We start from the raw sequence: 13,072 nt of genomic DNA on the forward strand, positions 1-13,072 counted from the left end.
TTGTCATTGAAATGCAAGATGAAGATGAAAAAAGTATATTAGAATGACATCCTAAAATACAAACAAAAAAAAGCAATTTGATTTTTTTTGAAAAGATAAAGAATTTGAAGTTAAGCATTCACTGGAAATTCTTTTGCAATAGCATATCAATTGTTGAAATTGTTGTACCTGGACAGATGATTTCTTGTCTGTCTTCCCTAGAGAACGTGATCCCCTTTTCTTTAAAGAATTCTGAAATAGAAGAGAGAATTTTTTTATAAAAATGGCAGCTATACAATGCTAACATCCAGCAATCATCTAACCAGTTTTTTCCTGTGACAATGTATATTAGCCCTGATCACTAATGTCCATATCTTCCAGTGAGCTTCATAGAGCTGAGTTTAATTTCCTCCATGTTTTCAAAAAAAATATTTTCCCACGAAATCAGTGCATTAACAATACACATCAGTGAGACTGACAAAATTCCTCATATTTGGAGAGAATTGAAGTAAAAAGGCAGAGGTGGAACTGAAGTTTTTCTTTGTATCTTGCTGGCTGGGGAATTCTGGGAGTTGAAGTTCATATATCTTAAAGTTGCTGAAGCTGAGAAACACTGGTTTGCCTGTTTATCAGCTAGGCTTGTATTTCACCCTTCATCAAGAGCTCAAGGCAGCTTACATCAAGATCACAGCAATAGCAATAGCATTTAGACTTATATACTGCCCTACTGTGCTTTACAGCACTCTCTGGGCAGTTTACAATGTAATCATTATATCCAGTGGTGGGATCCAGCCAGTTCACACCAGTTTGTCTGTAGAACCGGTAGCTAATTTTTTGTTGCCCAGGCCCAGAATGGACTTCTGGAAGCAGCATCCACACAGAGAACCGGTTGTTCACATATTTGAATCCCACCACTAATTATATCCGTATTGCTCCCAACTATCTGGGTCCTCATTTTACTGATATTGGAAAAATGGGAGGCTAAGTCAACCTTGAGACCAGTCAAGATCAAACTCCTGTCTGTGTGCAGTTTGCCTTCAATACTGCACTTAACCACTGCATCACAGGGCTCCTTATTATCCCCACAATTACAACTGCATGAGGTAGGTTGAGACAGAATAACTGGCCCAAACCACTCCAGGGAATTCATACACATTGAGAATGGACTAGAACCAGAGTCTCCTTGCTGTCTGTCCAATCCTTTAAGTCATACTGGCTCTATACCTCTCCCTATTATTATCAGATAGGATTTAATACAAAACCTATTTTAGAAAATGTAGTATGTGAAGTAGGAAACAAGTTTTGTGTGAGTGACACAATGCAGGAAAAGCAAAATTATGATCACTAGCACTGCATATTAACTCAGGGAGAGGAAATTCACCAATAGTAATTAAAATTCTTAAGGAAATCTCTCTGTTCTAGATTGGCTCAGTTCCTGCAAAGTAGCAAAACAGCAATGTTTTTCACTTGGTTGACAAAGGAGAAAAATAACAACCACCTACTATAAGAATTTATAAACCTATATAGTTAAGGGGCATAACTGACACTTAATGAGAGTAATGGAAATGCAACCTGCATTTATATTAATAGTAAACAGAAGCTTTGTGGTAATAGTATGAAATCACTAATATATTAGAGGCTAGCATTTTTGTTATAAAGATTTGGAATTTTTTGTAGCTTCTTCACTGAGGGATGTGCATTATTTTTTCTCTTTTCATTAATGCAAAAGATTAAAAGATTTCTAAAGTAAAATGATGCTTATGGTATAGGAGTCGTTGGTTGTCAAGAAAATTCAGTCTAATTCACAGCATCCATAATAGTTTACTATGATTAACCAGTTAATTATGAATAAATAGGAGTAATTATTGCCATTCCACCAGAACTATGCTGTTGCAAAGTACCTATAAAAATTCCAGCAGAGTATAGGACTAATCCTGGAAGAATTAAGCATTGAAGCCATCAGATTAAAACAGTTACATTTATATTTTAATACACAGTCATGAAAGCTAGTATTATCCAAAACCAAGCAAGCAACAAAGGACTCTTTGCAAACACACACACACACACACACACACACACAGAGAGAGAGAGAGAGAGAGAGAGAGAGAGAGAGAGAGAGAGAGAGAGAGAGAGAGAGAGAGAGAGAGAGAGAGAGAGACTAGCCCAAAGTCACCAATGAACTCTATGGTCAAATGACGCTGGAACATAAGTCTCCCCAATTCCAATATTCAGTTATATTTTATTAATTTATAAGTAATGCTAACTAAAAAAAACAATATAAATTTCCTTTAAAAATAAATTGCCAACATACAGCTTTAATGGCCAATTAAACTTCCAATGGTGAACGTAATGTTCATATAGTGGTTCTCGCTTAATGAGAACGTTATGCAGTATGATCACATGCTCATATAATGGCTGTTAACAAGATAAATGATAGCTAAGGGAGTATGTTAATGACTATAAGCCATGACAGTTAAGAATGTCATTTCCAGAGCAAGATGATAACTAAGTAAATACAGAATCCTGTTGAATTTATACCAATTCATCGCCAAGATTTCAACAAGACAATAAGAATACATAATTAATTGACAAATCTCCTTTACTTGGTACACAACTTCCTCCTCAACAGCTTCATATATTGCCTTGCTGCCAACAGATGCCCCACTGAACTGATGAACAATTCAGTCCAGGGAGAGCTTACATTTGTCTTGGCATATACAGAGCAGGTTTAAACCCAACTCAATCAGGGATTAAGTAGACTGAAATAAATACACCACGGTCACTAAGTCTCTTCATTTCTCCTAAAATAAGAAATTCATATCAGATGCACCAATGCATCTGGTACACGTAGGCCTCAGCTGATTATCACAATTCAGCCGAAAATTTCCTTTGCTAAGCAAGACAGTTGTTAAGTGAGTTTTGTCCCATTTTACAACCTACCTTGCCACTTGTTAAGTGAATCCACTGCAGTTGTTAAGTTAGTAACGTGGTTGTTAAGTGAATCTGGCTTCATCATTGACTATGCTTGTCAGAAGGTCACAAAAGGTGATCACTAGACCCTGGGACACTGCAAATGTCATAAATAGAAGCTAGCTGCCAAGTATCTGAATTTTGATCATGTGACCACGGGGATGCTGCAATGGTTGTAAGTTTGAAAAATGGTCATAGGCAGGGCTTTTTTTCTCATAGAATGCTCAGAACAGAGTTCCGGCACCTTTTTTGGATGGAACCTTGTAGAGTAGGCAAGATGGGTTGTATGACATCTGTGAGTTCCGGCACCTTTTTTTTTTTTTTTTACAAAAAAAGCACTGGTCATAGGTCACTTTTTGCAGTCCATTATAACTTTGAATAGTCACTGAACAAATGGTTGTACAGTATGTATGTGTGTCTGTGCCTGTGTGTGTCTGTGTGTCTGTGTCTGTGTGTGTCTGTGTGTGTGTCTGTCTGTGTGTGTGTGTGTGTGTGTGTGTGTATACACTCAGTTTACTAAACTTTTTCTGAATGTGTTGGAACATGGAAGAGCAAATCAGGAAGAATATATCAATAACTCTTAGCACAAGACAGAATGATGTCCCTTGGACTCTGTTCTGTCTATATGTACTGTGCCAAAGATATTCACAAGCTGGTGTTAAAGCTTCACAGCCAAGAATGCAGCTGTGAAATGTGAGCTGATGCCTGTGCCAAGGCAGAGAGATCCAAACCACACCTATTAAGGATAAGCCTACAGTTCAAGAGTCAAACATTCTGAGTTGGGCTTGAAACACCCAAGCAGGCAGCCGGAGGGTGCTGCACAAGTCTTTCTGACACAGTAAAGACATTCTTTGGGGTGTTTAGCACCCTCACAATAATTTAGTTCATACTAGCACTTACCACAATCTTGATGTGATCATGATTGTTGGAGATAGTTCCAAAACAATTCCACTTTTCTTGTGCTTGTTGTTTATAGCATGTATGATGATGATTAAAAAGTGAAAGATTAAAAAGAAAAAAAAATTCCAGCAGTCGAGTTTATGCCCTTGAAAGTTCATATTTGTTTCTCTATGGGACTGCCAGAAGCTTTATTTATTTATTGCAGAATTATGCAAATTAAAATTAATATGCTGAACGCAAAACAAACTATAAAATAAACTTTGTCTTAGCGTGATATATGGATCAGAATTACATAGCTCCCCCATTAATTTTCATCCCAGAATTTAGTAAGCGCTGTAGGTAGTAATTTAAGAAATTATAACATTTGTAATTTGACAAGAACAAGCTAAAGCTGTGCAAAACAGAAACTGGATTTCCCCCCTGATTACATGGTGATGAAAGGGTAGTGTCTTTTCAAAGCTACTTATGTATCCAGGATTACACAGCATTGTCAAAATCCATCCAGTTCCCATAGATTTGATTTGGATTTGGATACAGGTAGTCCTCAACTTAGAACTGTAATTGAGACCAGACTTGCCATTGCTAAGCAAGACATTTTTAAATGAGATGCTTAATTTTACAACCATGGTTATTAAGAGAATCACTGCAGTGAGCGATGCAGTTGTTAAGCAAATATGGCTTCCCCTGTTGTCTCTGCTTGTTAGAAGCCTGCTGGGAGTCTCTCAAATGGCAAAATGGCAAATGTCCCTGTGATTCTGCAGCCATCATAACTATATGGCAGTGACCAAGCTCTCAAATTTTGATCACATGATTCTGGGAATTGTGGCAGTGTGTGACAAGTTGTAAGAGGAATGTTTGTAAGTCACTTTTTTCAGTGCTATTGTAATTTTGAAAGATTATTAAAGGAATGATTGTAAGTTGAGGACTATCTGTATTGCTTTGTCTGTCTAGATCTTTTCAAAATATTTATGCTACAATTTATTCTTATCTGATAGGAAAAGCTAACAAATGTGATTTTGACTACTATCATATTGTTACTACCAAACATTCATACAAGGTCTCTTCTGCCTTAAGCCTAGACAAGTCCTTCTTAATATTTTGCTGCAAAACAAATGAAGCCACAGGTGCAAAAGGCCATAAGTGTGAAAATTAATTTGCCTTTTTCACCACTTGACCAATTATAAGAGATGTTTCCTCCATCTGGAGAATAATCAACACATAATCCCTTAGCCCTTCCCCAACTGCTTGGCTCACAACCTTCAAATAACATTTTGTGTGAGTGTATGTATTTTGAATATACACGCCCTCCTGAGGGATTACTACCTTAATATAGCAGAAAACTCATAACTCCAAAGACTTGACACTCAACCTAGTAGGAGCTTCTATGTTGTACCCTTATTGGTTAGGTCAAAACAGAAGGGGTAAAGCTTAGAATAATGGGGGATAAGGGCAGATGAAGCTCCACAAATTATTGCGGAATCAGCCTATCTAGGCAATGCCAAATCACTTTTCTCTCATTGCCCAGAAAATTGTTTGGACATTATTGTAATGTGTAGACAAGTCTGTGAGCTATATGATAAGATCCTCCCCCACTAGATTGGAAAGAAGTGTTTTAATTATGGAAAGAGTATAAAGCTTTGAGAAGGTCTAGAGGTGATGACATGGTCAGCCCAAAGATGCACTAAGTCTCATAACTGGTGGAGCCAGTACTAAAAATGTAGCTCCTCACTTTACAAAAATATATACAATTAAGATAATGTAAGACTCATGAATCACAGAAAAACCTTGCCATGCCTGCTTTAACAATAAATACAGGTACTATATCTGGACATCACCATATAAACATTGGAATCAAATTAACTACATTGCATCTACATGGAGGGAAGCATGTAGTGGGGTGCTCCAGGTGTTCTGGGCCCAGTGCTCTTCAAAATCTTCATCAATGATTTGGATAAAGGGATAGATGAGGAACTCATCAAATTTGCAGATGACACCAAGCTGGCAGGCATTGTCAACACTCCAGATGATAGGCTTAAGACACAGAAGGATCTTGACAGACTTGAACATTGAGCCCTATCTAACAAATGAAATTCAATGGTGAAAAAGTAAGGTTCTACATTTAGGCAACAAAAACCAAATGTACAGGTAGAGCATAGGAGGTACCTTGCTCAATAGTAGTAACTGTGAGAGGGATCTCAGAGTCCTAAAGGACAATCACTTAAATATGAGCCAACAGTGTGCTACAGCTGTCAAAAAAGCCAACACAGTGCTAGGGTGCATTAACAGAAAGATAGAATCAAGATCACATGAAATGTTAATACCACTTTATAAACCTTGGTAAGGCCACACTTGGAATACTGCATCATTTTGGTCCCCACACTATAAACACTGGTTGAGACTCTAGAAAGAGTACAGAGAAGAGCAACAAAGATGATTGGGGGACTGGAGGCTAAAACATATAGGGAACGGTTTAATAAAGAGAAGCACTAGGGGTGACATGATAGCAGTGTTCCAATATCTCAGGGGTTGCCACAAAGAAGAGGGAGCCAAGCTATTCTCCAAAGCACCTGAAGGCAGGACAAGAAGTAACGGATGGAAACTAGTCAAGGAGAGAAGCAACCTAGAACTAAGGAGAAATTTCCTGACAGTTAGAACAATTAATCAGTGGAACAACCTGCCTCCAGAAGTTATGATGCTCCAACACTGGAAGTTTTTAAGAAGAGACTGGCCAGCCATTTGTCTGAAATGGTATAGGGTTTCCTGCCTGAGCAGGGGGTTGGACTAGAAGACCGCCAAGGTCTCTTCTAACATTATTATTATTGATCATCGCACAATCAGCCAAATGTTTAGACTGGAATAGGCATTTTTGTCTACCTATTGAGTCCTTACCAAGGACCTGGGATAGGCAGATGTGGGTGTTTGATGGTATTACAGATATCGTCGCAGGATGGAAGCAGTTCCTAGTAAGGCCACCTTTTGTAATTGACTAATGGTGAATTTCTCAATGCCAATGGTGTTCAAGTGGTGCTCCAGTTGTTTTGGGATTGCACCCAAGGCACCTATTACTATTGGTACTACCCTTGCTTGCCTTCGCCAGTCTTTCTATTTCTATTTGTAGGTCTTTGTATTTTGTTATCTTCTCTACTTCTTTCTCATCTATTCTGCTGTCTCCAGGCACTGCCACATCCACTATCCAGACTTTTTTGCCTTTCTTATTGACAGTTGTTAAGTCTGGGGTGTTATAGTGCAGGTGCTTTTATTGTTGTTGTTGTTGCTGCTGTTGTTGTTATTAAATAGAGTTTGAAATTTGGACAGAAAAATTGAAAAAAGGCACATTTCTAGAGGTAAAGTATGGACCAGACAATGTTGAATTATTGGGATCAAATGTAAGAGCTAAATTTATACAATTAAAAAGATGAGGTCTACCAGTAAGATTTGAAGACGTACAATCAGAATGTAATATCAGCATAACCAACATTGAATCCTGGCAAAAGAAAAACAATGGGCTATGGGAAGAGATAAATGATACTGTGAAATCCAAATTGATCAAAATTCAAAATAATTTTAAGAGGAAAGTTCCAGGTAGAAGCAATTGGAGATCAGAATATAACAATCTGAGCTATGCAAATGACACCACTTAATTGCTACATAGAAATTATTAAATGAAAAATGAAAAGTTTGGTGTAGTGGTTAAGATGCTGGTCTAAAAATCAGGAGATCGTGAATTCTACTCTGCCTTAGGCATGAAAACTGGCTGGGTGATTTTGGACTGGCCCAACTTACCTCACTGAGTTGTTGCTATGGGGAAAACAGTAGGAGGAACAAGTATTAAGTATGTTCTCTGCGTCGAATTATTTTTAAAAGTAATAAAGGCAAGATAGTTAACATGTATAGTATGTTGTAGAGAGATTAAATAGGTGGAGAGTGAGGAGAAGGAGACCACAAGTTCAGACAAGTTCAGGAAGAATAATGATCACAAATATCAGAATAATAGAAGCAATGTTTTTTTCTAGTAATAAGGGAACATGGTAACATTTGAATTGGGCATTGACAAGCTCTCAAGTCTGGGAATAATAAATAAAATAATAAAATAGAAAGGCATTGTATCTGCAAGCTTAAAACATTCTAATTGGTTAGAATAAAGGGGAAAGGATGACATTCTGGTCTCTGTTTCAAATGTTACAAAGCATCTGCTTGTGTTCTAGAAAAGCCTAATGTTAAAAGTTTTCTTTATTAGACTTAATAAAGACTTGGCTAAAAAGTTTGAATCTGAATACAACATTGTGATTTAAGTCCAGCAGCCTTCACTAATTCCAAGGTAGCATCAATCATGTGGACAAACAATTTCAAATATTTTCTTTCCTACCATCATACTAACAGCATCACAACCCATCAAGAAATAAACAGGGTTTCATGTGCAAAATTATATACAGTACAGCTTTAAGTGCATAGTCTGTTTTTCTTCCAAAGCATACTAATCTAATTTTTTAAAAATACATTTTATAGGTAGGAGAGGTGGAAGAGAGGGAAATATAAAAAAAGTGATATAGTAATATTTTAAAAGCCTAAATATACATCTGTATGCCACATTGCAACCCACATTATAAAAGCACACACCATGTGACTCCAGTCTGGTCATAGACCAGCCCACCCCTTCCTGTAATCCCTAATCTCTCACTGGCAGTCTCTGCTCCTCTCTCCATTTACTATTCAGCTCATGCCGTCAGGCTGCGCAGAAGCCAATCATATGTCCACTCATATTGCTTATTGTATGGATAAGCAGGACAGGCTGCCTAAGAAAGAGAAGCAAAAAAGAAACATTGCCCGTCCTATCCAACATGGATGAAGAGAGATAAGGCTTCTAAAGTGACCACTATCATTTACTCTGCTTTCTCTTGCACCACTAACATTCTCCTATACAACCATGCAAGTTGATATGCAACTACAGAGAGAAAAACTGATATAGCTGAACAAAAAAGAAGAATGGATTTTAATTGCAGCTGCCAAAAGATCACCAACCAATTTCATGGCAAATTTCTCGGCTCCAGAAAGAGGACAATCCACTTTGTGCAGGTCAAGATTGTAGCCTATTCTGGTCTCATTCCCAATTCTGAATCTGAAGCAGCAATCAGGTAAAAATGGATCTCCAGTCCCCATCCCGTTATTTAGTACTAGAAAAATATAAATACCTTAAGAGCCTACAATTGTTTTTATTCAAACAGAAAAAATAATCCATCAATGATAGATGAATGATACAAAATGTTGCTGAAATCAATGCACTGGATTTCAGGCTACACAGTCTTCTGATCATAGTAACCACTTGTACAACTGTCAGTAATTGCATAATTGAGCTTTGCTATTACTCTCCACATCCATGATCTTCCTGTGAGCCCCCCCCACCATCTAGAATAGACTTTGCTGAAGTCCAGCTGTGCTATGAACTGTAAGTATCATCAAAATGAAATGGAGGAATATCATTTAGAAGGCCAAAGACAGGAAAGGAGTTTCCCCCTACACAAAGGTAGCTGGTAAAAATTCTTAACACGCAAACACATTCACACGTACACACACACCTCAAATCAAACCAAACCTGGCCCATTTCCAACTAGGGTAGTAATCCCACGTTGCAGATACTAAATGGCTGCTGTGACTGCAGCTAAATAAACCTTTGGCCTTCTCTCCCAATCTTACACATAATTCCATTCTTCAACTTCATTTTCTGGCAATGCCCTGTGTTATGTTTCGGGTTCGGACGAGCAGGAAAGACGCCAGGCAGATGAGTACAGAAGAATGATTGCTTTATTCACAACTGTATTGAGGGTAAGGGGTATCCATGCAGTCTTTATATAGTTTCACATAGTCTGAACAACCAATCAGATTGAACCCATCATTCCCGCCAAGTTGACTGCAGCCTGGACTGGAAAGTCCCATCTGTGTTGCTGGAGAACCGTTAGCATTCCAGCATACACGTGATAAGGTCTTCCCAAAAGCTCAATACATAACACCCTGCATGCTCCGAGGCATTTCTCTTCCTTAAGATAGTATTCCAAACCTAGGGATTTGCTAAACATACCAGTTTAAGAAATCTGTCATTATTACTTCAACAAGCCTGAATTAATTTTGATTTCTCTGTTGCTTTGGAACTTTATAGTGTATAAATACAGTGTCAATAGGTCTGGATAGCATCATGATAACAGAAGAATGTTTTGCTGACAGCTCAGAAACACAGCATGGTGCTAAGTTATTATTAGTCTGACATCCATCTGCTCTCTTCCCCCTTATACAGGGATTCAGATGGCCTATTAATCTGTACTCTTTTTATTTTAGTGTATTTAATATTTTGCTTAGACCTTAACCAAACCCGTGGCTCAAAGTTTCCATTTTGTTCTAGAAAGGCACTGCTAGCAAATTGTAATTGTTTTTGCATGTGTACTTCTGTTCTGATTAAATTGGGAGAAAGGGCTGCTCCCTCTGTTAATTAGAATGAAGGGAATTTCTCAGAATGATGCCAGTCTCTGACAATGCCTCTCTGTTTGCATCATTTCATCTTCCCAGTAAACATTTCAATTGGTTAATCCTAAAAAATCTAAAATGTCCTTTGCCATCTGCTGAAACTAAAAAAAAAAGTCCATTTTCATCCGCAGAGCACAAGACTAACCAAAGAGAGAATATTGAAGCCGATGGAATACCCATTCATCACAGCCCTTCCCTTTAGAAGGAAAGAAATTTAGGCTAAAGCAATGTATAGCTCTGGAAGAACTGACATCCCGATTAAAGGCACTATCCTGCATTATGTTACCCAGTTGCTTTCTTGAAATACACACTTCATTAAGAGAAAAGTTAAAAAGAAACCGTAAATTAGCCATTATACCAAGCCACAAGCTAGAAAATAATCTGATGAAACAACCACTGATAGACGTTAACCTTGAATGAAATCTTGGATTCTCATCTGTTGTTTGCAGATGTCAGAATTATACATCTTTTGCCAGTTTGAACAACTTCTCTACATATGTTAGGAATACAGACAGAAATAGCAGAAGCAGCAACAGGCTGAAAGAAACTACATTAAGTGTTTAAGGAATTTGCAGAAATAGGTGATTTCTCTCCTAGAAATGTAGTTACTAACATACATACTTTGTGAAAGAGGTTTACTAAACTGTCATCCATCAAAACAATTTTTACTTGTACAGTGAGCCATTTAGAAATCCACTGTGGTTTCCCAACATATTCCTGTGCAGTTATTTCCTCCATTGATTGGGGCTTGAATCTGAATGACATCACAACACTGAAGCTTTGTCAGAACAAACCACAGATGGATATTTGGCGCTCCAGTATCTAGTCAAACCTTCCACAACTTAATGATATCTATTAATGTTGGGCTTGAAAATACAAAGTCCAGGTTGGCATTGTCTTTCAAATGTCAAACTCACTGGACAGCTTTGAACAACTCACTCCTTGTCAGCCTAACCACTGCATGGTCCTTTCTATGATGCTGGAATTTATTATTATTTATTTTTATTTATTTTAATCCCATTTATATCCCGCCCTTCTCCGAAGACTCAGGGCGGCTTACAATATAAGCACAAATCAAATGTGCTTAGCAATAGCCTTCATTCTATGTATATGCCTGCTTATTAGGGCTTTCGCCCCCCCCCCCAGCGGCATTATTACAAAGTCAGCTTATTGCCCCCAACAATCTGGGTCCTCATTTTACCTACCTCGGAAGGATGGAAGGCTGAGTCAACCTTGAGCCTGGTGGGATGCGAACCTGCAATAATTGCAGGCAGCTGGTGTTACTTAAGGAGGCATTAGCCCACTGCTCCACCAAGGCTCTTATTAAGCCCTTGGGAGAAAATTTGTAAATAAAAATGTTTAAGTAACGGTCCCCTCCAAAAATTTACTTACCTCTCTAAGCTTGTCCATCTCATTCTGTAACACTTGTTTAGCCAAATCACTCTCAATGAGCCGTTGGCGCAAGTCTTCATTCTCCTCCTCCAGTTTAATCCGTTTTTTCTCCACTGCTTCAAGTTCATTATGGAGACGCACAGAGACATCTTTGGCTACCTACAGACACAGTCAAATACAGTGCAAGCCTCAGTCCTCAGTTTTGATACACAACATACAGGTACAATTTAATCAACAATGTATGCACCAATACGGACTTGGGGGTTTTAGATATTTTACATATATTAACAAAAAACAACCACTAAAACAGGAAACACACAAATGAGTCATTCCTGTAAATAATTGCCAAGGAGTTGTGTGTCTTACAAAGAAAGGAATATATGAGTTATGCCTATATTAATTTTACAGATCATGTCTGCAGTTAGAGGAAATATGGAGGAGAAATGGAGTTATTTACACATCCTCTTGGTGTCTCCTTTGCAATAAGAAAATTACAGCTTTTGTAGAGTAGACCTTCCACTCACAATGATGCATAAGCAGCGCCTCTTTTGATTGCAAGAAAGGAAATAACTGTCATACTTAAAGCATGTTTATAAGCTGCATTATGTTTCAGATACATACATCAGCAGGTTTCATAAACAGCCCTGTATAGGGAATCTAGCCGCAAATCCCTATTTTCAATATATGAAAGCTTTCCCAAGTTTATTTCTTCCTATGTCTTACAGTCCACAGATAGAATGGAATCAAACTGATAGTGCTATTATTTTCTGAAATTTGATTGATTCATAACCAGAAGTCTTTAAAAGAAAAGAATAAGGCATGAAGAACATGAATTAAAGGTTCATGTGCCATAGAGAAGATACTGATTGATTCATAATCACTGATACGAGCAGAGTAATGGCCAGCATACTGATTTTAGAAGTTCTGGCATTGAATACTCCAACTACAAGTACTATTACAATTCTGTTTTGAACATAGAACCCAATGAGGAAAATAGTAGCTTAAATTGATCCTTAATTGAGAGTGGCTTGCTGAATGATTGGCTCGTTGGGGAACTTTTCTCAACTCAGTCCCTGTCTGATAACTCAGTCCCCACTCGATAACTTTAGGCCAGTCTCTTACTTTCAACCCAGCTTACCTTTCTCTCATTGTAGGAGTAAAACGAAAAGACATTCATTCCCATGCCCTGAGCTCTTGGAGGAAAGACGGGATATAAATATAATAAATAAGGCTGAGAGGCTGAGATTCAGGAGAAAAGAAGTTAGTAGTTTCTTTGTTCTTGCATGTTCTGACTAGGGGCCCATGAGGGAAGCAGACC

The 13,072-nt window shown here is 37.9% G+C and overlaps 1 protein-coding gene across 2 annotated transcripts in view; it reads right to left on the reverse strand.

Moving 5' to 3' along the window:
* MTCL2 (microtubule crosslinking factor 2) overlaps nucleotides 1-13,072 on the reverse strand; it is a 55,171-nt gene that overhangs the window by 28,712 nt on the left and 13,387 nt on the right. For both annotated transcript variants that reach the window (XM_083357616.1, XM_083357617.1), the window contains 2 exons: nucleotides 11,755-11,913; nucleotides 169-231 (listed from right to left, as the gene is read on the reverse strand). In XM_083357616.1, coding sequence (XP_083213742.1) covers nucleotides 169-231; nucleotides 11,755-11,913 — 222 coding nt within the window. The remainder of the gene's footprint in view (nucleotides 1-168; nucleotides 232-11,754; nucleotides 11,914-13,072) is intronic.

Source organism: Vipera ursinii (genome assembly GCF_947247035.1).
Source record: "Vipera ursinii genome assembly, chromosome: 3".
Lineage (NCBI taxonomy): Eukaryota > Metazoa > Chordata > Lepidosauria > Squamata > Viperidae > Vipera > Vipera ursinii.